General features: G+C 44.8%; 1 protein-coding gene across 2 annotated transcripts in view; it reads right to left on the bottom strand.

The window, feature by feature from the left end:
• The window catches only part of MARS1 (methionyl-tRNA synthetase 1), a 30,698-nt gene extending 10,257 nt beyond the window's left edge, over positions 1-20,441 (bottom strand). The window contains exons 1-14 of one of the 2 annotated variants that reach the window (XM_033137533.1): positions 20,274-20,441; positions 17,177-17,267; positions 16,125-16,224; positions 14,561-14,695; positions 13,250-13,325; positions 11,829-12,001; positions 10,426-10,538; positions 7,904-8,020; positions 6,752-6,955; positions 2,737-2,938; positions 1,803-1,877; positions 1,475-1,645; positions 572-667; positions 51-168 (exon numbers count right to left, since the gene is read on the bottom strand). In XM_033137533.1, the coding sequence (XP_032993424.1) occupies positions 51-168; positions 572-667; positions 1,475-1,645; positions 1,803-1,877; positions 2,737-2,938; positions 6,752-6,955; positions 7,904-8,020; positions 10,426-10,538; positions 11,829-12,001; positions 13,250-13,325; positions 14,561-14,695; positions 16,125-16,224; positions 17,177-17,267; positions 20,274-20,376 (1,774 nt within the window). In that variant the 5' untranslated portion in view covers positions 20,377-20,441. The remainder of the gene's footprint in view (positions 1-50; positions 169-571; positions 668-1,474; positions 1,646-1,802; positions 1,878-2,736; positions 2,939-6,751; positions 6,956-7,903; positions 8,021-10,425; positions 10,539-11,828; positions 12,002-13,249; positions 13,326-14,560; positions 14,696-16,124; positions 16,225-17,176; positions 17,268-20,273) is intronic. The other variant, XM_033137541.1, reaches the window with a different exon arrangement.
• Positions 20,442-24,549: the final 4,108 nt, after the last annotated feature.

The raw sequence follows: 24,549 nt of genomic DNA, 5'->3' as shown, positions 1-24,549 counted from the left end.
GCTGGAAATCAAAGAGCGGCAGGTGTGGCCAACTCTCACACACAGAGTACCTGTTGCAATAAGATGGTTGACGAGCGTGTATCTATCCCCAGTACCCAGCAACGAACAGGGAAACACAACACTATGGAAGGGGACGTTGTCCTTGGCCATGAAGTTATAAAGCTGAACCTGAAGAGAAACAGGAGATGGGCTGCATGGTTAAGTCACACAAGCCCCTCATTCTTTGCTGTCCCAAATGCCTGAATAGTATAAAGGGCATTTGTTTGGAGGGGTGTTATCATTATTAAGTGCAATAGCCAGAAGCACAGATGCCCCTGAGGATGGCATAATCACATGGGTGTAGACAGGCACCCTGGGTCCTACACATGCTCCCACCCCATCTCCAGTGCTTTGATACACCATCAGACAGAACATTTGCCTGGATTCTAGACTGAAGACACACACAAGAAAACTACTGCACATCCTTTACATAAAATGAGCTTATCTGGAAGGGAACTCTTGGTCTTATTCCTTCTGTGAAAGAGACCAAGCTTCAGTGGCAAGTGTGCAAAACTAACAACAAGCTCATCACCTGTTCTGGGTTCTTCCACCATTTCTCCCATTGGTCAGTGTAATTGGCTGCAATGGACAGGTAGCCAATGGGGGCATCAAACCAGACGTAGAACACCTATAGAGAGAGAAGGGGGGGGGAACCAAAACATGAGGGGATGGTTCACAGAAGGCAGGCAAGGGAGCACTTTCAGAGACCTGTGTGGCTAGTCTTCCAGTAACATCCTGCCTTTGCACTTTTCCTGACCAACATTTCACTTGAAATTTGACACGTCTGCTCATACGCATATTTTCAATCCTTATTTTTTTGGAGTATGGAAGACCATACTGATGCTTAATTTCTAAAACAGGGCAAGCCACAGCTTGAATCTTTAAGACAATGCCAAATATGTGGAGATTAGCTGCTGATTCTTCAGTGGTGAACTTTAGGTATTATGCGCATGCTCAAATGAATCAACAACACTTGACCATTCTGGAGCTGTACTATAGGTTTCAAGGGTTGAATCAACAATTAAGCTACAGGCATAAGTCCTGGTTAATTAACAATACGGTGAGTTTAAGTCAAAGTATGAATAAATTTGATTGGAATTAGAAAGCATTTGACTGACTGGCAAATGCGATATGCAGTTACTAATGAATAATACAATTGAGAAGGTTATTTTTAGATGTTCACAGACAGACACAACCTAGACAACTTTCTGGGCTCCTTTTACAATGCCCTCCTTTTTCTCCAGGCACCAATGACACTAAGTTGTTTTGTCTGTAGACTCCCAGTGCCCTGATCCATCCTGCTGAAATAGCACTGTCTTTCCTGTGGGGCCCCTCAAAAAGAAAAAGCCTTGGACCACAGAATAAGAACAAGCACTCAGCAATACCATGCAAGGATTAAGCACTGGACCCCCTGGGTCTTTACCCCATCACTCACCTTGTCACGGAAGTCATCCAAAGGGACTGGCGTGCCCCACTTCAGGTCACGAGTAATGCAACGTGGCTTGAGCCCATCTCGGATCCAGGAACGGCTGATATATCTTGCATTGGGGGTCCAGTCCCCAGTGGACTGAGAGACAGACAGCCAGTTTTCCAGGCTCTCTTCTAGCTAAAGGTGCGAAGATCAGAGACAGTGAATGGGGATCCTGGGTGTCATGTCATAAGGTCTAGGGCTCATTATGATTGCTAACAACACTAAGCAAATTGTACATCGCATGTACATCGTACTGTCCTTTAAAGACAGTAGTAAAACAAGAGAGACTCACCTTGGGCAGGTCCAGAAACAGGTGCTGGGAGGATTTCACCACAGGGGTCGCTTGGCAGACTTTGCAAACTGGTTTCTGCCAGGATGGAAAGAAGACAAGGCCATGGTATGCTTGACATTAAGCCCAGCAAGTCAACTACATGTAAGAAGTAGTACTGAGCCTAAATGTAGGACCGCCACACATGCAAAATCTTGCGTGCTGGAAAGTTATTATTGGCTGCACCTCCCTTTGTTTTGAGTGACAAGCCCAGGTTTTAATCAATGAATTGTTTTCCAGGGAACAGTGATTTGGGGGAAAGGATGTTGAAGTACAGACTAATAACTGTGTTTGTTCTTCACATGGATCTATGCTATTTCCACCACCACCATTACTTTTTCAGTGCAAATCAATAGAAATATCACTCTCTCCCCTTTTAATACAGGGTCCTTGCGTTCCCCCTCTCTCTGTGTGTAACATTTTCCCCACTCCAGTCTTTTCTAGGGATCCATGCTCCTTATTCCCACCATCACCTGCACTCCTAAATTCCAATTGTACACAATCCAAAACAGTAAAGTCTCCCTTGAGGGAAAATCACTTTGAAATTTGGGAGGTTTCTTACCATCAGAATTGCTTTCACTCTTGGTATAAAATAAGATACCTTTTCTTTTTCAAAAAAAAAAACGTGCTTTACGGTGCCCTGCACGAAAACCCCTGGATTAAGCCAATTTGGTATGCCTAAATCACTCTGAGGGCTCTGCTATGCCTGCAAAGTTCATCTGCTTCTGTAAAAAGGGAAGGACCTTGGGCTATGAGGAGGAGATGGGTGGTGGGGATCCTGTGCTAGCCTAGCATGGTGCAAGTAAGACACATTCCAGCATTATTTCTAGCAATCCAAGACCAAGATAAAGAGAAATGCTAAGTATGTAGGTTCCCATGACCACATGGGTGGCAGTACCTTAAGTTCAGTGGCATTGATCAGTTTGCCACATTTGTCGCACTGGTCCCCACGGGCCTCTTCATAGTTGCAGAAGGGGCAGATGCCTTCCACAAAGCGGTCAGCCAGGAACCGTGCACAGTTCTCACACTTCAGTTGATCCACTGTCTCTGTCAGAAGGTAATTGCGCTCCAGCAGCTTCTGGAAAATGCCCTGAGCTATCCTGAGGCGAGGAAGAGAAGAAACATATGAAGGAGGGACATCCTGAACCTTCATATGGCACACACCCAAAAAAGTTAAATAAAAATAACATCAAGGAAAACTTGGCAGTCAATCCATGAACAATAAGCAGACCTGTGTTTGTCTTGGGCTTGCCAACTGCATCTACACCTTCTGCTGATGATTCTCTAATACAGCAAGAAGGCTGGCAAAGCACTTCATACCTCTAGGACAGGTGTGAGGAACCTTTGGGCCTCCAGATGTTGATGAACTACAACTACCACCAGTCCCAGCAAGCATGACCAATGGGAAGGGGTGTTGGGAGTTGTAGTTCATCAATATCCGTAGGTCCAAAATGTTCCCCACACCTGCTCTAGAACATGGAGTGCTGCTCTCCTGTGCCCACCATGGTCCAATTTAAGGAGGAGGCCCATCTCACAACACTACCTGTAGTGTGAAATTCATGGCTCAATTGTCCACTGGTCATAAATCAGTTAAGAACCTTTCTACGGTGCAGAGGAAGTCCCACTGACTTGGTTCTGCATTGCTGAACCCTGTAATATGTGGCTTGCCTTACTTGCTCAAGCCACTGGAAACTGACCAAACAGCAAACGCCTGTGTTTCCCAATAGCATATTAGTGTCTGGTGGTGTAGGTAGACTTGATGGGAACTGGTGCCGATTAATCTTATTTACACACATATAGACCACTTCTTCTTCTTCTTCTTCTTCTTCTTCTTCTTCTTCTTCTTCTTCTTCTTCTTCTTCTATCTAAAGTGTTGCACAAAAGATTAAACTGCATCTAATCTTCAGATGTGTATCTGACCTTGCTTCACAGGAGGGGACTGACCATGCTTCCTACAACAGTACACGTAAGCATGGTAACTAAAATTCCATCTGTCCCCGTTAGTATCCTCGGACAATGCTGTTCTGCTCATTCAGAGATAGGGATAAAAGTACTGTTACAACTTCCGGCGAGGACGCCATTGCGGGCAGCCGAGGGTCGTTTTGGCAGCGAGACGACCCTGGCCAGCCTTGGGGGTAGGAGCTCCGCTACCGCACAGCGGGCTCCGCAAAACCGCGGGTCGAGCGTCCCGCGGCATGGGCTCTCCAGCGAGCCCACTATGGCGCTGAACCCTTCTCCCGTTCCCCTTGTAAAAGGGGCGCGGGAGTGAAGGGACAACGGCGCCGGGCTGTGGAGGTATGCCCCAACCAGGCTGGTGAAGCGGCGGCTGCCGCCTGCACTGAGCGAGTCGTTCTACCTAATTTGGAAGAAAAAAGAAGAAACCCGTAGGCCATGAGTACGGAGATAATTGGATTTAAATTTCTTGACAATTGGCGCTCCGGGAGGTATGTTAAAAAGGAAGCCCGTTCTTCCCTTTGTTAAATGAAGAAAATAACAATGTTTCTGATTGTGACTGCTGCTGCAGTAGCGGATACAAAGTTTCGATGGAGTTTTTTGACAAGTGAGACTGGCTGAATCCCTTTTAGGGGAACTAAATTGTTGGAAATATTTATTCTTGAAGTTGTTGGAATGTATTCTTTTCACCCTGACTCCGGGGAAAATGGCGGCTGAAACTTATGGTTAAAGATGGAAAAATACTGAAACTTGATACCCTATGCCTACTTCTACCATGTTTGGTTTCGTTTTTAAACTGGCTCTAGACTCAGGACTGACCCATGAACAAAGGATTATTCTTTTGAAGTTAGAACTGCTAAATCAGAAATTAAATCTGTTGAACCAGGATGTCGAGGAAAAGTTATATCCCACAGGAAAGACTCTTGAGAACTTTGCTAAACTGGAAGAAAACCTTGGTAGGGAACTTGAGGAAATTTTTGAGAAACAAAGTACAGTGACTATGCAACTCCGAGAAGATGGAAAATCCTGTTGGTGTGAGAGACCCAGGGTTAGAAGACAATTTATATCCAATTTCTGGGGTGAGAGCCCAGAAATGAAGGGAAAAAGATTTGTGAATCTACAATTAGAAGATGACTGTAACTTTGAAATGGAGATGCTGGAAGGTGATGATTTGTGTTCCCTGAAGTTCCCTGCAAGGACATTTATGGACTGCGTCTGGACCTGTGGATTTATAGAAAAAGAAAAAGAGGACATTCTGGACAATGATGTTGGAGGGAGATGGAGAAATGTCTGGGGGGAGACCCCGAGATGGCGAAGGAAAATGGTTAGAAAAGGGATAGGGTGAGAATATTTAAAATATAATTAGGATGGCTTACTATGGTACCCTGAAGTCAGTGTGTTAAGAATTTAAGATTTTGAACCAGTGAAGAGATATGTGAATTTTTTTATTAGCAGCAGTTTAAGTGAAATAAGATGTATGGTTTGAGTTAAGAAGTAATAGGTTGTATTTTGAAGTAAAAATAAATATTAAGAAGTTTGTTTAGATTTTTTGGATGATTTAAACTTTAGAGATGAGAAGTTATTAAAGTAAATTAGAATTAGAACCAAAGGAGAGAAAACGGGGGAAGTCACCCTGTGTAGATTCAAAACAAGAATTTTTTTTTTTGTTCTAAGCAAGAAAAAGAATTATTGGTGTTTTAGTGGTGGTTTGTATTTGTTTTTCATTATATTTTGATTGTTGTGTATGTGTTGTTGTATGTGTTTTGTTGTTCTTTGTTTTGCAAAAAACCAATAAAATTCTTATTAAAAAAAAAAAAGTACTGTTACAAATCACTTTATCAGTTTACCATTGAACAAGACGGGTCTGCAGCCAGCACACCCAAGCTGCTAACCAGTCAGGACTGCAATCTGAGTTTATCTGCCAGACCTCTTGTATGACGCAGAGCACCTGAAGTTCTGCATCACTTAGTGGCACCATACACTCTTTTGTAATACACCAATGGCAGCTGTACAGGATTATTCAGAAGAAGAGAACCCACATCCTAACTCAGAATGTGCACCAGTGGCTTCCAAGTAACCCATTAGCACCTCTCAGCAATCAAAATAATAAATAATAATATTTATTTATTTATTTATTTATTTATACCCCACCCATCTGGCTGGGTTTCCCCAGCCACTCTGGCCGGCTTCCAACAGAACATTAAAATGCAATAATATATTAAACATTAAAAGCCTCCCTAAACAGGGCTGCCGTCTTCTAAAGGTCTGGTAGTTGTTTTTCTATTTGACATCAGGTGGGAGGGCATTCCACAGGGTGGGTGCCACTACCGAGAAGGCCCTCTGCCTGGTTCCCTGCAACTTGGCTGCTCATAGTGAGGGAACTGCCAGAAGGCCCTCGGCGCTGGACCTCAGTGTCCGGGCTCTTTCAGGTGTACTGGACCGTTTAACCCGTCAGTAATTTACTAGCCCACAAGGAATTCTTTCTCACCCACATATATGCTGTTTTGTCATTTGTAGCCCAAGGGAGGGGAAAAATAGCGAACAAAGCCAAATTTTGAAAAGCTTCCCTTTTTTCTGGAGAAGTCAAGAACTTGCTCCATTGAGCACAGTCATTTACAAGCATGTCTTAAACCTGTACTTGGCACCAATGTCTCACCCTGAGCACTCAGTTTGAGTAGAGGGGCAACAATTTGAAATAATTTAAATAAAAACATATTATGTGCTCTCAGATTTTTAGGTACAGGCATGCTTTGTTTCATGGCAGCTGGACCTCCATGGTCACAGAAACTATAAACAAGTCCGTCAATCTTTCCTGCCCATCTCTAACAGCCAGTTTTACAGTTGTTAAAGGCTAAGACAATAAGTGGTTTGTAAGAGAGAGTGCAAAGTACTGCTGCCACATGAGGCATTCATGCTCCTTTTCCCTGGGCCACTGTGCTCTCTTTCCTGGCAGTACTTACTTGGTCTGATGGGGTGTGGTGGTGCGGCCAAAGTAGTCAAAGGAGATTTTGAACCACTGGTAGATCTGGGCATGGACAGTGTAGTACTTATCACAGATTTGCTGCGGTGTCAGCCCCTCCTCCATGGCCTTTGTCTCTGTGGCAGTGCCATACTCATCAGTACCGCACAGGTACAGTGTGTTCCAGTTGCGCAAACGACAGTACCTGGACAGGACACAAGAAATGAAGCAGGGTGCCTATAAGCTTCACACAATCCCTCTGTTACTTCAAATGGGTCAAAGCTCTGCGGAAAAGCACATGCTTTGAATGCAGATGGTCCCAGGTTACATTTCTGGTACCTCCAGTTAAAAAACACTCAGGCAGCAGGGCTGGGAAAAAGTCTCATCTTCAGGTCTTGGGGAGCCATTGATACTCAGAACAGAGCAGAAAATGAGGCCGCATGGACCCAGTAGTCCACTTGATGTGAGGCAGCTTCATATGATCTCATTAGATTAACAGTTAAACCCTGTCTATGATTAGTTGGAAATAACCCTCACTGGCTCTTACTCCCTAATAACTGTTTAGAATTTCAGCCTAAGACCTGCCTAAGACCCAAGTTGCAATACACAGAAGATATTCTTTATTTTCTTTCACAATATTTATACACTGCTTGCCTCAAAGTCGTTTGCAAAGTATATATAGGCAACGTAAGCAGAGATATCCAAATACACATATTGTGGGATTTTGCAAATTCATTTTAAAATCAGATTCATTAAAACAACATCAAATAGCAAGAAATCAACTGACTCGTATCACCAACCACTGATACTACCAGGTACAAAGGCAGTTCTGGTGGGGTGGATACACCTCCCCCCCCTCTTTTTTGTGTAAGTGGAAGTAAAGAAGACTAGAAAATTCATGTACATAAAAGAGGAAGAGGAGTGTGCTATGTATAAACCGAGTATGAGATATGTATATAAATGTGTTATAATCCTGTATCTTCCTGTTTAAGCTATATTTATGGAAAAACCCAATAAAAATTATGAATTAAAAAAAGAAAGAAAATAAAATGCCAAAAGAATAAATTCTCAGCCTCCCATTAACCCACCTCCCCTTTTCAAGTGATTGACATATCCTAACAAGAGTCGGTGGCGAAAGGCAACATCATCTTACCTGGCAAAAGTATCAGCACTGAGGACACAGCCAATGATATTCCCAAGGTGAGGCACGTTGTTGACATAGGGCAGGGCACTAGTGATCAGCACGTTCTTCATGCCTTCCACAGGAAGTCTGCGAAGATGAGCCACAAGAAATGGACCCAGATTTTAAGGAGAGAAACTGTGCTTTGGTAGAAGAGCAGGGAGACACAAGAAGGAAAAAAGGCTCCTCTGTGAGGTTACACTCTAAGTATCTGGGCCCCTGGGGAAGTTGCCCTTGCAACTTAGAAAGGCCAGTTCTTTATGGTCTGGATGCTAGTCTTCTGCAACGCCAAGTACAAATAGATCCTGATACTCTGCTAAATTTGCAAATTGGCTTTTGGCTTCTAAACCTCATGGCTGTGGGGAAACTCCCTTAAAAACTATCACACATCACCACAAAATGGCCTATACACAAAATCAACCCCATCCAATGGACCAAAATGTGGTACAACCCCCCCCCCCTTTAAATCCATATCAATGAAAAGAAAAGAACTCACCCTGAAACTAACGCACAGGTGGTACCTAACACCAAGAAAACTAGCGTTAATACGCCCAGGAACCTCACCAAAGTGCTGGAGAGGATGCAACACCACAGGCACATACCTCCACATGTGGTGGGAGTGCCCCAAAATCCAAACATTCTGGACAACAACCACACAAGAAATATGCAAGATAACCAAGCAAGTGCTAGAAATCACCCCAGAATTGGTCTTACTAAACATCTTCCAAGACAATAATGCCCACGTACACCACAAAGAACTCATAACCCATCTACTCTCAGCAGCCAGAAACGTCATAACCAGACACTGGAAAGACCTGTCAGGAATAAGCATGGACCAATGGTACAAAGTAGTATGGGAAACAGCCCTACTAGAAAAACTAACCAGTAAGCTGAAACTGACACGGGAACAAACAAAAGAAGACACCTTCACCCCGGTATGGTCCCCCTTCGTCACACACACAGCCCAACAAGATAATGACAAAAATCTACCAACAGCATACAAATCAATATGGCTAACCTGACCAAAAACGCCCACCCACCCCACTCACACAGGAGACCAAAGAACACCACAGCCAACCACAAAAGAACAATCACACCCCAAGCCAACCCCGACCTCTCTCACCACTAAAGGAGCACAAGCAAACAACAGAGAACCTGCACAGACAACGCTGACACCAAACCCTACACATATTACCGTATTTTTTGCTCCATAAGACGCACTTTTTTCCTCCTAAAAAGTAAGGGGAAATACCTGTGCGTCTTATGGAGCGAATGGTGGTCCCTGGAGCTGAATTGCCCAGGGGCCAAAAGCAGATTGTGCTTTTTATTTTACAAAGAGAAAAGGGAGTGTTGAAAGGACCCCGCTCAGCAGCTGATCAGCAGGAGATCTGGAGAGAGATAAGAGTCCCCGGCTCCCTTTCAGCCCCGCCCTCCTTTGTTGAATGTGCTGCAGAGGGAGGTTGTTTGTTTCCCCAGGACATGTGACTGGCTGATTAGATTATCTGTCTGAAAACAGTAGAAATGGCTCCCTTTCCTTAAGATTTTTCAGAAATGTGAGTTAAACCCCATAAAAATGGGGCTTTTCCTCTTTGCTTTTCCCCCTTTGCAAAAGGAGCTTTGCTTTTCCCCCTTTGCAAAAAAAGCTGCAAAACCTTTAGCTGATCCTCAAAACAAAAACAAAAACAAAAAAACCCTAGGGCTTTTCCCTTTGCAAAAAAAGCTGCAAAACTTTTAGCTGATTCTCAAAAAAGGCCTTTTGCCTTTGCAAAAACAGCAGCAAAACCTTTAGCTGATCCTCCCCCCAAAAAACCCCCAAAACCCCAGGGCTTTTCCCTTTGCAAAAAAAGCTGCAAAACTTTTAGCTGATCCTCAAAAACAAAACAAAAAACAAAACAAAACAGGGCTTTTAGAGGAGGAAAACCAGAAAAATATTTTTTTTCTTGTTTCCTCCTCTAAAAATGAGGTGCGCCCTATGGTCCGGAGCGTCCTATGGAGCGAAAAATACGGTAAGTAAAACAGAAACATCGTCACCCTACCCCACCCATCTCCCCATCCCACCCACCTCTCTCCCCCTTCTCTCCCTAATGTCTCAACAACAACAACCGATTTGTAAAAATGTTATATGGAAAAATACGAGAGAGACATTGCATTACCTTTATAAATCAAGAAAATCTTTAATAATTTTTTTTAAAAAAATAATATCTGAGAGACCCCCTCCCCTAAAAAAAAAGGCCTATACAGAGGAGGGACTGTTGTGCTGTGCACCATGTTGCATTGATAAGGGTTAACCGCTAACCCTAACATTGATGTCAATGTTCACCATGATATAGATATAGATTTATTTTCATATATTCATACATACAGAGATGTTTGGGATTTTAAGACACAGAACAGGAACACAGGAACACAAAGCTCTTTGCTTTGAAGTCTTCTTCAAAACAGCCCCACATCATTTCCACTAAGGCCAGGGCATTTTAGCCCAGCAAGGTACTTACATAGGCTGCTGTGGCTTCCAAGGTTTGGGGAGGCCAGCTGGCCCTCTGACCCAGACTTCTGCAATTGTTGCAATCTCCTCCTCAGACAGAGACCTCTGAGCAGATTCCTCTTCCTAAAGAGAGGAACAAAAATCCATCTCCAAACCTGCTTTGCAGGTGCTCGGCACCCAGAACCCACAAGGCAATCACTATGCTGATGCAAGAAGTGGCACAGTCCAAAACTGCAAGTGTGGCTCAAACACACCAGGGCAGCTGGCACCCCCCACCCTTGATGCATCTTCCCTCCCCACATGGTGCTTTAGTACTTACTGGGCCAAATACCAGTCAATTAAACAAATCCTAAACATCTTTTCGGAATCTAGTCATTGACTTTAACCTAATTTTCACAAGCAGAGGGAAAGGTTTTGTTTCATCCATTTTATCTGTATGCCACTTTGCCACAAACACAAAAAAACTATGCCCAAAGCAGCTTATGAAAAAGAAGCAGAGATGCATTTCAAACAAACACGACAAAAACAATTTCATATCAACATATCAAAGCAATAGCACAATAGAACCACCCTGCTGAGAGCCTGAGAGCCCTGCTCCTGCCTCAGTCTACCTGGCCCAGGGCAGGGCCTGACAGGCTTCCTAAGGACAGCTACTGCTGCCCAGCAGAGGGCTTCTTCCCTTAAATTGTTTTTATATCCTTTTTTTAAAAAAAAGTGTTTCAACTGTTTTAAACAGGGCTGTAAGGGCACTTGGTGGGGTGTGCCTGGGATGAGAGGAGCAGAGGGGGGCCCAATTACAGCGGTTCTGGGTAGGGGGAGGTGTGCCGTGGGAGGAGGGGCAGGCCGGGTAAGGGGGACACAGCCCAGACAGTTAGTAACTGTGCTGTGTGCCAGCCCCTCCTCCAACCTGGGGAACTGTGGTTGTCATATTAGCCAGCCCTCGGGTCTGCAACTGCTGCTATTGAATGCCAGGTCAGCCCAGAATAAAATCTCCCTCTTCCATGATCTGATTATGGACGAGGAGGCTGATTTGGCATGTATCACTGAAACCAGGGTGGGTGAACAGGGTGGAGTTGGTCTCACCCAGCTGTGCCCACCTGGGTACTCAGTGCAGCATCAGGCCAGACTCGAGGGTCGGGGAGGCGGAGTTGCTGTGGTCTATAGAGATTCTCTGTCTCCAGACTCTCTGTCCACTTATGGGCGGGGATGTGTGTTTCTGGCATTGGACAATCAGGACAGATTAGGGATTCTGCTGGTTTACTGCCTGCCTCGCTGCCCAGTAGTCTCCCTTCCTGAGCTGACAGAGCCGGTCTCTGGGGTTTTCCCTTTCCCCCCACCTGCAGTACTATGTGCTACTCTTAGCACCATTTGAAGAGAACTGGAGGTCTGGTTCACACGGAAGGAGGACAATACCTTCAGCTCATTAGTAGCTGGCTTCTCAAAAGCCTGGTTGGGAGCAGGGTGCTTCTGCAAATAAGCCTTCAGCTCCAGCAATCCTTTGGGCGTCCATACAGATTCAACAGCCTTCTTGCAGTACTCCTTCTGGTTCATGTTCTGGAACCATCTCCTCAAGGCTTTTAACTCATCTTTAAAATAAAACAAATATCAGAGGAAAAAATCTCACCTTGGTAGCTGCTCAGTCTCAAATAGAAAGGTATTACCGGTAAGTTCCTATTTGTTAACACCCACACCCCACAATCTGCGAAGAACGCTGCCACTGACTCAAAACTAGTTGGAGGGGTACACCAGACAGGAGACCTCTTCTGGGCAAGGCAAGCATGGCTGGAATCACCAGAGTGATCAGAATCAAGATAGCCAGAAAAAGAAGAAGAAGAAGAAAAAGCTAGCTATTGTACCTTTATCTCAGTATGGTTCAAATAGTGTTTTGAATGCCCTAGGATCCCTCTGTAAGATGACAGTAGTAGCAGACAATCCTTCCCCTGAAAGAGTTTGCCACTGCTTGTCTTCCCCTGCAGCACACAGCCACAAGAGCATGTAAGGTTTTTCCTAAGGTGCACTCAGGTGCAACACGGCAACTGAGCAAGTCTCAGTGGTGCTGCATGAGAGTAGGCTGTGTCCTAGAATTCTCTGCAATGCAAGGGGGCTCTCTGAAGGCAGAATGTTTGGCAATGATCCATATGCTTCCATTACTGAGAGAGGGAAGAGTGTGAAAAGAAGAACCCCCAAAACCCCAATTATTTATTTATGAAGTCGAATTGACAAGTCCAAATTTCAAGAAGGAATGGAGTGCTCTTTGCCGCCAGCAGTCGCAGCTTCACGCAGCCAGGCTAGCGCTTGATCCACAGCACCCGCGCCTTCCACTCTGCTCACTCTCGGCAGCCCTTACTAGGGCTTACCGGGGAGCAAAGGAGGTGCAACGGGCACCCGCCGGATCCCCACATCTCCAGGACGCTCTACCTGGAGTTTTTCTGGGGAGCCGTGGCACGGTTACGGCTTCCCCCTCCCTGACAGCGCCGGAGAATCTCAGACAGAGAATTCTCCCGAATGGTCAGAATGGCGCTCCACCGGAAGTCACATATCTATCTTTCATATTTATATAACACCTTTCCTCCAAGGAGCTCAAGGTGGCATTAACGGTTTTCCTCCTCCCCATTTTATCCTCACAACAACCCTGTGGGGAATGTGACTGGGCCAAGGTTGCCTAGTGAGATTCATAACTGAGTGATTAGGGATGGGGAGAGGAGAGGAGCCAGAGCAACACGTAGAGGCTCACTCAAACCAGCAGGCAGATCGGCACATGAAAGTTGCCTCCTGTGGCCTTAAAGCGTGGCCACAAAATGATGCACACTAAGGCCTTTGGCAGCATCTCTCACCTGGCAGGAAGGATCCGTCCCTTAACAGAGGGAACAGGGCGCCCCACAAGACGACATCAACAGCTGACTCAGCATCCTAGATAAAAAGGTTAGGGAGAAATTGGTTCGCAAGTGTGAACAGGAGGGGCAACATGACTGCCAGGACAGAATAAACTCTAGAACAGAGCCTCAAAGTGTTTCCCAAAAGGAACAAACTCTTTCCATAATAGCCTACTGTATGTGTCTAATATTAAGTTTAAACTTTCCAGAATTAACACTGAAGAGACTTCCGTGCCTCTCTTAACCATTTTATCAGAGGGCTGCTTTTTATTATTACAGAGCAATTTGCAAAATTCCTAAATATAGCAATTTTGCATAGGCTGCTTTATGGCGCATGCTCACATGCGCACATATGCGTGCGCACACACGCACTGCAATCTTTTAACTAACTTGTGTAATTTATGTTCTATAACTTTTGCATTTGTGCTCAATGGGCCATAAACAAATTATACATTTGATTTATCTTGTCAGCAAAAACCAGCATAACATAGCAAATTAGTACACATATTCTGTAATTAGCTCTTTATATAAGACAAGAAACTTGTGTTCTGAAACGGTCACTGGGAAATAAAAATGCAGCAACTGAAAGGACGGGTTTTCTTGTCCGATCTCTTACCCAAGGCAGGATAGCCTTGTGCATTCTGTGACTCTATTGTTCCAAATTGTAAAAGAACAGCACCTGGTATAAAATTGAGCATCCAGAGTATTCCAGCTTTTATTATTTCATTTTGCAGTTTTTACCCCTTAAGGTGAGAAAGCTCAGCAAGCATTGCACTCACGCATACAGGCCTAAGCCTCAAAAGTCAGAGGTGAGGCCTCAATGGCACTTCAAGAAATTATAGTTCTCTCCCTGCTCTTTGCTTTGCTCCCCTCACTTTGCTTTGTTTTCCCCTCCCTTTGGTCCTCCTGGGACAAGAGCCACATAAAACGATGTGTTGCAAATGACAAGAACCAGTCCTACCGAAGACAATGGGTTTTTTTTCAAAGTACTGCTAAGGAGATTCTTCACCAGGACAAACAAAATTGCTTGCACTGATGGAGCAATCTCCCTGCTCCTCCCCACACATGCTATTCTGGGGGTTCTTCTGACTCTCCTGAACAGATTTGGAGGATGAAGGGAGGAATTCCTGTTGTGCAAGCAGGATTCATTGCGCTGGCGCCCACTAGTGCAACTATTTAGCCTGAAAGATCCAGAGTGATTGGATTTCCCTCTCAACTCTACCAATCCTTTGCCAGTAATGCTCAGTTTGCTACACAGAAAGTCTTACTTACCCCGGTAAGATAAGGAGTACCCCTTTTGACAAGGGTCTGGTCGATGTAGTTCAGTGGTTTCTGAATAGTTTCCAAAACCTCCTCTCCTTTCTTTCCATGCACCAAATGAAGATACAAGGCTGCAGACAAAGCAGGCTAAGAGGAAAGCCAGAGGAGATGCATGTTAAGGCCCTCTTGTGCCTCATGTTGTTATCTTTCACCCTTCCTCAAAAGTAGGTTGCCCTCTCCTAAGATTAGAACTGATCCCCTATTTTACAGTGAAAAGAACAGTGCATATTGGCCGCCCTGGATAACAGCAAATATAAAAGCTAGTTTCCCTCCACAATGTCACAATTCAGAATTGACTAAGGACCAGAGAGTGAACCTATGCAGGGCTGTAAGAACGGATGTGGAAAGGGAAGCAGGGTGGATTCTCACCAGTGTCCCACAGCAAGCTTGGTGCCTGCCCCAGTAGTGGCTTCCCCACCCCCTACTAAATAATTTTAATTGAGTTTTGTAGGACAGAGTAGAAGGACTGAGTTCAGAGGAACAGCCTCAACCCCCAAGCACTGGGCAGTTTGAGCTTCCAGCCCAATGGCATTCTTAAGCAAACCCGTTCATCTTCTTCCCTGTAAGTAAAAGGTTATTATTCATTCTATAGGGAAAGTGTTGCATCGGTAAACCAAGGGGGAGGGCAGGAAGTGGGAGAGAGAAAACCTATGCTCCAAACATTAGGTGTAGGAATGTAAGAAGCCACTGTTTTCCATTCCATCCTGCATTGTTGCATGCAGCACTGTCTCCTTTCTGCTGCAGTTTGTCTTCTGTCAATAACTAGGTTATTTGTCCTTCTGTCCACTGTGGTGAAAAATTTTGTAATTTATGTACCGTATGTTCCGGCGTATAAGACGACTGGGCATATAAGACGACCCCCAACTTCTCTAGTTAAAATATAGAGTTTGAGATATACTCGACCGCAGATTCTCCACCCGGTGTATAAGACGACCCCTGACTTTTGAGAAGATTTTCCTGGATTAAAAGTAGTCTTATACACCAGAATATACAGTATTTAACTATGTCAATCACATAGTACTGTATGTTATTCCACCCCATTAATTTCAATGCAAAGGAGTGGAAGCTCAATTATGTACTGTTTGCTGACTGAAAGCAACAAAAGGAAATACTGACGGTATTTGCTGGATTGATTTCCGTTCCGGACATGGGACAAATAAGTGCATGTTTGCCATTTCCTCCACCATTTCTGTTTTTGTCAAAATTCTCCGACGTTCCTACTAGGTGACCCACCCTCCATCAACAGAAAGCTTAAAGAAGTATCTTGCGCACACACCCAGGGGCCCCTGCAATATATAACCACTCCCTTCATACACCCCACCAACAAGAACTGGGCATTTTGGAAGGACAATAAACTGAGTCAGAGTCTCATCTACAGGGTATGTAATTAAAGAAAACAAGGCAGCTACTAGAACCTTCTTTCACCCCCCTGAACAATACCATCTCCCCTCCATGAACTGCAGGAACATGCAAATGTCCCCACCATAAAGTAACACATTAGCATTGCTTCACACACCTCCAGCTCAGTTGCATCCCACTCAAACAACTGATTGGAAAAATTGCTCTCATCCTGGCCAAAGCCACGAATTTCTTTTCCGGATAAATGGAAGAAGTACCTAGAAGAAAGAGAGCAGAAGGAACTAAGCACTCTCCACTGGGAATACGTGCACACTTCTAGATGAGTTTAAAAGACAATCAGGAAAACAAAACCAAAGTAGTGCTTTCGTTCTATCACAAGGAGCCCTCATTAACCCCTTCTGTTCCCAAACCCAACCCTTGTCACATTCTCTAACTTGTGATGGAGGATGCTTGCTTTTCTGTGCTCTTCTGCTTCACGCACTCCAGTATGAGATGTGTGGGATATGAAGCTGTCAGTCAAGTCCAACATTCCGAGAGAGGACTAACTGCCTCTATGTGGCAGGCAGTTTTGTCAGCTGGCTGGTCGGTCGGCGCAAGGAGTGTTAACTGGTAACTGCTCGGATGCAGTCTTCTCATGACTCACTACTATCTAGTATATAGTTTATCTGTTATGTAACCTAAGCCTGCCTTCAGGAACAATGCTGTAAACCTGAATGAATCTGATAGTAAAGTAGTTTATGTTAATATGATTCAGATTCATATGTTTTTTCTTTAAGAGGGGCAGAAAGGGATAATTATTGATAGGACTCAAACGAGTTAGCAACCTGCTTGTCACTGCATAAACTCAAACAGGGGATCGTTTAAACTCTGTTAAATTATATCAACGTTCCCACAAGATGCATATCTTGTTTCTATTATTTTTGTTGGCATGATCCAAGACCGCTAGAGAACCAGTGTGGTACAGTGTTTAGAGATGGGATAGCAGTCACTATCTCTGCCTTCCCTTTCCAAACAGGATTATTCTTAGAATAAAGTGGGGAAACCCTCATGTGGGCTCCTTGGAGAAAGAGACTGAGATATAAACAGCAATAGAGATGAAGCCTGCCTAACACACACACACACACACACACACACACACACACAGTTCAAGTGATATGACCAGTAACTTGACTTGGAAAGCACACAGGACACCCAGGGCCTCATACTTACTGGCAAATCGTATTTGTGGAGAAGAGGAAAGACTCTTTTTCCAAGTGCAGAGCTGGCAGCTGTGAGCGGGTGAGGAATGGGACTACATGAGCTGTCAAGGAGGAATACACACAAATCAGAAGTACAGTTTACACACACGCAAGAGAATTAACTATTTTCTAGCAGGTCTTCTTTTCCTTGAGCAACTAGGAAAAGTTGACAGGGGCAGAAGAGTGTTTTTGGCAAAATGGTATGTATGCTTTGTTATACAGGAGCTGTCATATGCAGGCCCACACCTTTTAAAACCAGATTTATTTGCTTCAAATGTACTCAGTGGTAAAGAACAAACTTCGCACATGAACAGTTTCAGGTTCAACCGCCACTATCCCCAGATACAGATGGGAAAGATTCCTTGACTGGAGTGCCACTCAATCCAGCAGTAAGCCCTCATTTTTGTCTCTAGGCCTAAAATGTAACTAATGATACCAAACAAACAAACAAAATGGACATTTTGCCAAATTTAAAAAAATCTCCCCGGACAGAAATTTTACCTGGGAGAAAGAGGACTTCTCTGGGGAAAACCAGACGTATGGCAACCCTAACATTGGATTCAATGGCTGGTGGGACTGCCAAAGTCTTTTTCCCAGATGCCGGCCCCTTTTCTATCTATCTATCTATCTATTTCCAAACACGTTACTTGAATGCACACAAGTTAAACATATGCAAATTGTGGACTTACTGTATAGACTAGAGTTCTTCAACTGTGGTTTCCCAAAAGTTGTTCAATTACAACTGTCATCATTCTGGGCCACCAGCTAAGCTGGCTGGGACTAATGGAAATTCCAGTCCAACCTCTGGGGACCGGAGGCTGAAGTAGGCTGTTGCAGGCCGGGACTCCTGTGGAGTACCGATCCTACAGTGCAATCACCAGTGTGGGTTAGGATTCTTCCATCTCCTCAGCCCCACTCCTCATACTTGACAAAGCAGAAGTTAAATGGCTGTCAGTCACATGGAGGATGGAGCAAGCTTGTTTTCTCCTGTTCCTGCGGCTAGGACCTGAACCAAACTTACAAGTAGGCCTGGACAATATATTGCTCAGGACCGGTATGAGGGGCAGACTGCAATGGCAGCTTCACTCAGCGGTATATCATGGGTGAAACCACCATCACTCCTCAGTCTTTCTTCTACCAGCACCCAGTGAACCAAGTGGAGAACAAGTTGCAGCAGGCACCGGAGGCAGAGGGACTCAGGAGAGGCAGCAGCTTCACCAGCAATAAACCGCTGAGTGAAACTGCCACCTTACTCTGCCCTTATAGTGGCGCAGAGGGAGAAAGAAGCTCCATCGGCCAGGCGCAATACTGCTTGTTCCTCCCGCCTCTTCTTTAAACCACTTGGCTGAGCAGCATGCCACTGCCCCTGCCTCAACCAAGCCGTTTTACAGAGCTCCCAATCCGCCACCGGCTCGCATGAGCCAGCAGCAGGGTGGGGGCTCTGTTAAAGTACTCTCGCTCCCCAGCTGAGGGAGCTCAATCCTTCTCCTGCTTGCACACAAGCAGAAGGACCAGGGCTGCTCAGTTGGGGATGGGAGGCTTTGCACCCTCCAGCTGAAGAAGTCTAACGGAGTCCCCACCTGGCCTCCAGCTTGTGCAAACCAGAGATGGGGCTGGGGCTCCCTTAGACTTCTCCATTGAGGGGTGTGGGTGAGTCCCATATGCCCCACATCCCTTCGGCTCGTGCATGAACAAGAGGGACATGGAGCTTATTCAGCTGGGGGGTGGGAGCCTTTGGACCAACCAGCTGAGCAGCGTCAATGAGAGCAGTGACAGTTACACCCAGCGCCTCACGGGGCTGGGGTCAATGCAGCTTGCTCTTTCAACATTGTGGTATATTGCCAGACCAGGATGCTTAGGTCCAGTCAGATGATACGCACAGATGTTAATAGATGAAAGCAAGTACAATCAGATGGAATATTGACGATGTGACGCACAACAATTAGACAGGGTGCCGGCGTTTATCCCCTGTTTCGCCTATGGACAATTTTGGGCTTCTTCAGTAAACTCTTTCCCAGGATTTACTGTATATTCATACATACACTGGTGGGATAAGTCAAACCTTATTAGTATTAAAACATACAGTGCAAAGGGTTTGTAAATAATGTAAATAATAATAAGTTTGTAAATAATGTCTGAACAGATAAATACAAAAATCCACGAGTATTGGCAGCATAAGTTTATTTTTTCAGACCAGATGCTTGGCTGGTGATAGATCGTGATGTTGAAAACCTGTCATCGCCCAGCCCTAGTTATAAGAAAGGAGATTCTGACCAAACATGGGGAAGAACTTTCTGACAGTAAGAGCTGTCTGACAGTGGAACTGCTTTTTCTCAAGAGGTGATGGGTTCTCCTTCTTTGCAGGTTTTTGAGAAGCGTTTGGATGGCCACCTGTCATGGATGCTTCAACTGAGATTCCTGCATTGCAGCGAGTTGGACTAGATGACCTGGTTTTTTATTTATTATATTTCTATGCCGCTTTTCATTCAAATGAGTCCCAAAGTGGCTTACAAACAATAAATAACACGAAACAAAATAGAAAATTCTTTTCAGTAGCACCTTAGAGACCAACTGTGTTTGTTCTTGGTATGAGCTTTCGTGTGCATGCACACTTCTTCAGATACACAGATAATAACACGATTGAATAACACGATTGAAGATAGCAGAGCAACATAATACACAATAAATAACACGACTGAAGATAGCAGAGCAACATAATTACAGCACAGGGTCTCTTCCAATTCTACAATTCTATGATTCATAACCAATCTAGGTTAAGGGATGCTAAATTACAGAACAGCAGAGGGCGGAGAAGTCCTTAAAAATCAGAATTCAAAGCGTTAGATAGGGATGGTGGGATCAGCTGCTGCGATAGGATTTTGTTTTTCATTTTTCGTTCATTTCTATTTTACGTCGGAACAGTACCATCATCATCATCACCACCACCATCATCATTATAACAATCTCCCGTATGCCACCTGAAGCTGGGGTAGGAATATTTCCAAGTCGGCGAAACTGGGGTGATTCTTTCCTGGGAAAGCGGGGCGCACCCCCTGGCTGGCACTCACCCTCCTGAGGGACCCACTTCAGCTCCGCAAGGGCGCCGGTGGCTTCGGCAGCCGCCAGCACCTTCAGCGCCCCGGGACTGCCTTCGCTGAGGAACAGCTTCATGCTCGCTTCGGAGTCGGACCGGCGCTCTGCTCCTCAGCTGATGCAACTGGGGTCGGACTCCGACGCCGCCTCGCCACCCGCACTTCCTCCCGCTGCCCACGTGGGCCGAGAAGCCGGTCGCCCGGACCCTCCCTCCGCACACCCACTTTGGGGCCTGCGCGCGCACGCACGCACGCACCCTGAACTACGACCCCCAGCATGCAATGCGCACAGGACGGGGAGTTGTCGCGACAGACGCGAGGGGAAAGGAAAGGGAAGCAGAGTCGGAAAGGGAGGAGCATGCAGGTAGTTTGTGCGCATGCGTGCGTGCGTACGCGCACGAATACGCTGATGGGATATCATTATGTGTTTAGATAGAAAATATTATCACTAAAAGAAACATGCAAAAAAGCTAAATCGCAACATGTCTGATATCAATAGGCAGGGAGTTCCAAAGTCTTTGCGCTGTATACGGGTCGGATGGAAATAGGTTTCCTTCAGTACTAAATGTTAGTGTTCCTTATTAAAATGCCTATTTGCTGCATTTAATTATGCACATTATCTTCTTGATCTGTTGAATTAAGACTGCATCCTATACTGATTTACTGAGGGGTGTAAGTAGGACTGGAACACTATGCACACTTACAAGCTCCATTGAATACAGTGGAGCTTACTTCTGAGTAAGCATGTAAACAGCGCCTCTGTAAGTCCAACTGAACCGAATGGGGCTTACTTCTGTGTAGATACATACTGATTTTATGGCATAGGTGTTGTGTAGGAGAATCCACTTCTACAAATCCATTGAACAGAATTTTCATCTAGGAACGCAGAGTGTCTCTCCCTGGGCAACCCTTTTACATGGGAAGTTAGGCTAGAAAACAAGTTCTGTTTTAGGCAGGAGGAAGGACTGTGATGGTTGACTTTTGCAGAGACTGGAAGACAATAACTGCTAGCTTCCTGTTTGATTCTAGATCTCTGGTTTCTGTTGGGGAGATCAAAGCACAGGGTGTTTGCCTGAAAGCAACTGGAGGAAATAATAATAGCAAGGTGAAATAATTGTTTTGGAGTTGTCAAGGGAAAAATGCATTTTTTGCATGCTTCATATTTTATATAAAATGACAAAACCCAGTTTTGCTTGGATTGAGATGGGAGACTTTTTTTATAAAGAAAACAAATTAAACTGACATGTGGAAGGCGGATTTCAAAGGTGGGATTTACGTTTGGGGGGAATTTATGAAAGGCGCATGCGTGCGTACGTACGTGCGTATGCGTACGAATACGCTGATGGGATATTAAGCAATCAAAAAATCCCATTTTTTGGTGTTTTTGTAAAACAGCTCAACAACTTTGGGGTTTGACTAAAAAAAGTTCAACAATTTCAGAGTGTCCTGGTTGTTACTTTTTGAAATGGAATTAAAAACTTAGTAGATCAGGGAAATGCTGTGGACATAGTGTATCTTGATTTCAGTAAGGCTTTTGACAAAGTCCCCCATGATATTCTCGTGAGGAAGCCGGTAAAATGTGGGTTGAACAAGGTAACTGTTAGTTGGATTTGTAGCTGGCTGGCTAACCATCCTGGGGAAAAGTGACAAGTGGGGTGCTGCAGGGTTCTGTCTGTTGAGAGCCACTGCCAGTCAGTGTAGACAATACTGAGATAGATGGATCAGTGGCCTGACTCAGTGTAAGGCAGTTTCCCCATTTTTCTACATTTAAGCCTATGATTTGCCTGAACTAAGCCCACGTTCAGTGGGTGTGCCTAGGCTGCAACCACGCAGTGCGCTCTCTTAACCACATCTGCTTTCAGAAGCATCCTCCATAGACTTAGGCGGGACATACTGTATTGAAAATATAGCATGCATAGGATTACAACCCTTGTCTTGCTGATTTCAGCAGGTCTTCATGCTTCAGTAATAATTTGTTTCATCCACACACAGGAAGGCTAAAATCTTTATTTTAAAAAAGGATTTTTAAAACTCCATGCAGGTTTGATTTATGGGGTTGTGGGTCAGAGAGAGACAGTGCCTCCTTCCTGCCTTATTGTGAGGCATGTGAACAAAGCAGCTCGTTGCTGCCGATAGGAAACCATTAACCCCTGCGAAAGCGGATGTGTGATACCTGCGCTTTGTGCTCAGTGCACTGAATTCTATTAAACAAGTGAAATGCTTCATCTTCCACACCCCACCTACACAAAGGATAAAAAGGACAGGAGAGCAGATCCAGGAGCAAAATAGTCACTCTCAGGAACTTCATCTTTCGTTGTGATGTGAAGTCAGGTAAACTTAATTCTTATACACAGTTGATCTGGTGCCATGGTCTTGTGCTTCTATTATTGTGAATTGGTGTGAGAGATTTACGAATTTAGGTTCTGTCTTCATCTCTTGAAAATGCAAAGGGATTTCATGAATCGGGTGGGTGAAAGGATCCATGAACTTAAATCTAGGAGGTGGGACTCTGTGATTTCTCCTAGCTCCTGTGGAACGTTGTACCACACTTGTCCCCACATTTATATAAGCAGCAAGAAGTTTTAGTGAGGTTAATTTTCTTGGGGTTGATTTTCTTTTACGGGATTAATTTTCTTGTAGTGAGAGATTTGTGGGGGGTAGGGGGACGCCAGTCTATGGCTTAAAGGCAGGCCCAATGTTAGCGTGTCCCCCCCCCAACCCCGTATGCTGGTAGCTGGATCGGCAAACTGCCATTTTACATTTTCCACAGTGCCTCTGATGGATTGTAGCATCTCTTTGCGGGAAATTTAAAATCAGGGCTCCCATTTTGCGCTGAGAAATGTTGCCGGGTATAGTGGCAGTGGCACCATCACATAACAAAAACTACCAAAGAGATACTGGCATTTTCAAAAGTAGGAGATCCATGGCTTGGCTTTTGAAAAACAGGGGCCTGCAGTACTTAGCTAATTGGAACCACTGCTGTACAGTACTTGTTTACTACTGTTTGATCATAGAGCTGGAATGGACCCTGAGAATCATCTAGTCCAACCCTCTGCAATGCAGGAATATGCAGCTATCCAAAGCCATGACCTTGACATTATCAGCACCACATTCTAACCAACTGAGCTATCCAGCTGATGGTGTTGTTTCTCTGCACAGCTTCACACCGACTTCAGTCCTCTTAAGCCGTTACTCTAACCGAGAGGTGAAAACTTTTGTGTATGGTTAAGGCACCCTGCATTAAAATGGGGGGGGGGGGAGGGGGAGTGAGTGAGAGGAAATAAAGTAGGAACAGGGCTGGCATTAAAAGGCAATTCAGAGAAGCTTTTCAAAAGGGAATTAAGAGGCCATTCTACCATGGCTGAGTATCCACCATACATTTAAAGCACATTCTCACCCCCGAAGAGTCATGGGGACTGCAGCTTACTCTGCACAGAACTGCAATTCCCAGCACCCTTAACAAATTACAGTTCCTAGGATTATTTGGCATGGGGTGTGTAAAGCGTAAATTCAACAGGAAGCAATGAAACAGCAGAACCTGCAAGCAGGAAGCTTTTATTTAAAGACTCATTAGCTCTGAACTATTGCTTTGCCTGTCCACTCTAGGCAGGCTGGCTCAACAAACATGTTTTATGTATTTTTTTAAAAATTCCCACAAATTTGGTTGGAAGGCAGCTGGAGAATAAAATCCTAATGTTTGGATGCTCTGTCAAAACTGAGTGAATAAAAGATAGCATTTGCAGCTTAAACCCCTTGCCTGTTTATATGAGTGATTAAGTTGAGGCACCTATTTGTACCTCAACTACCGCTGGCAAGTGGCCCTCAGAGAGTGGCCCAAGGGTGAATACGAACCTTTCCACTACAGAACAACTGCTTGTTGCATATTTCACACACACACACACACACACACACACACAATCTATCTATCATCTATCTTTATAGATATAATCAATCTATCACTGTCCCACCCACTCATGCGCATCCCACACGCACATGACCACATTTATGCGGGTCACTGTGGAATAAATAAATAACTTTCACAAAGGTCACACTTCTGGAGTTGATGGGGACACTGCCACCACCTTCTCCAGTCTCAGCGGCATTCTGAAAGCCATATGTACTGCCCCCTAATGGAACCACAGACTCCTAGCTACAAGGCACATGTTGCAGCATGTCTGTGTGGGCATCTGATTGTGGGAAGCCCTTTGTTTGCAATAGAGGAGGAAGATCTTATGCTGACTTCCTGAGCTAC

The sequence above is a fragment of the Lacerta agilis genome, chromosome 2 (assembly GCF_009819535.1).
Source record: "Lacerta agilis isolate rLacAgi1 chromosome 2, rLacAgi1.pri, whole genome shotgun sequence".
Lineage (NCBI taxonomy): Eukaryota > Metazoa > Chordata > Lepidosauria > Squamata > Lacertidae > Lacerta > Lacerta agilis.
This window is presented reverse-complemented; position numbering and strand designations above follow the sequence as displayed.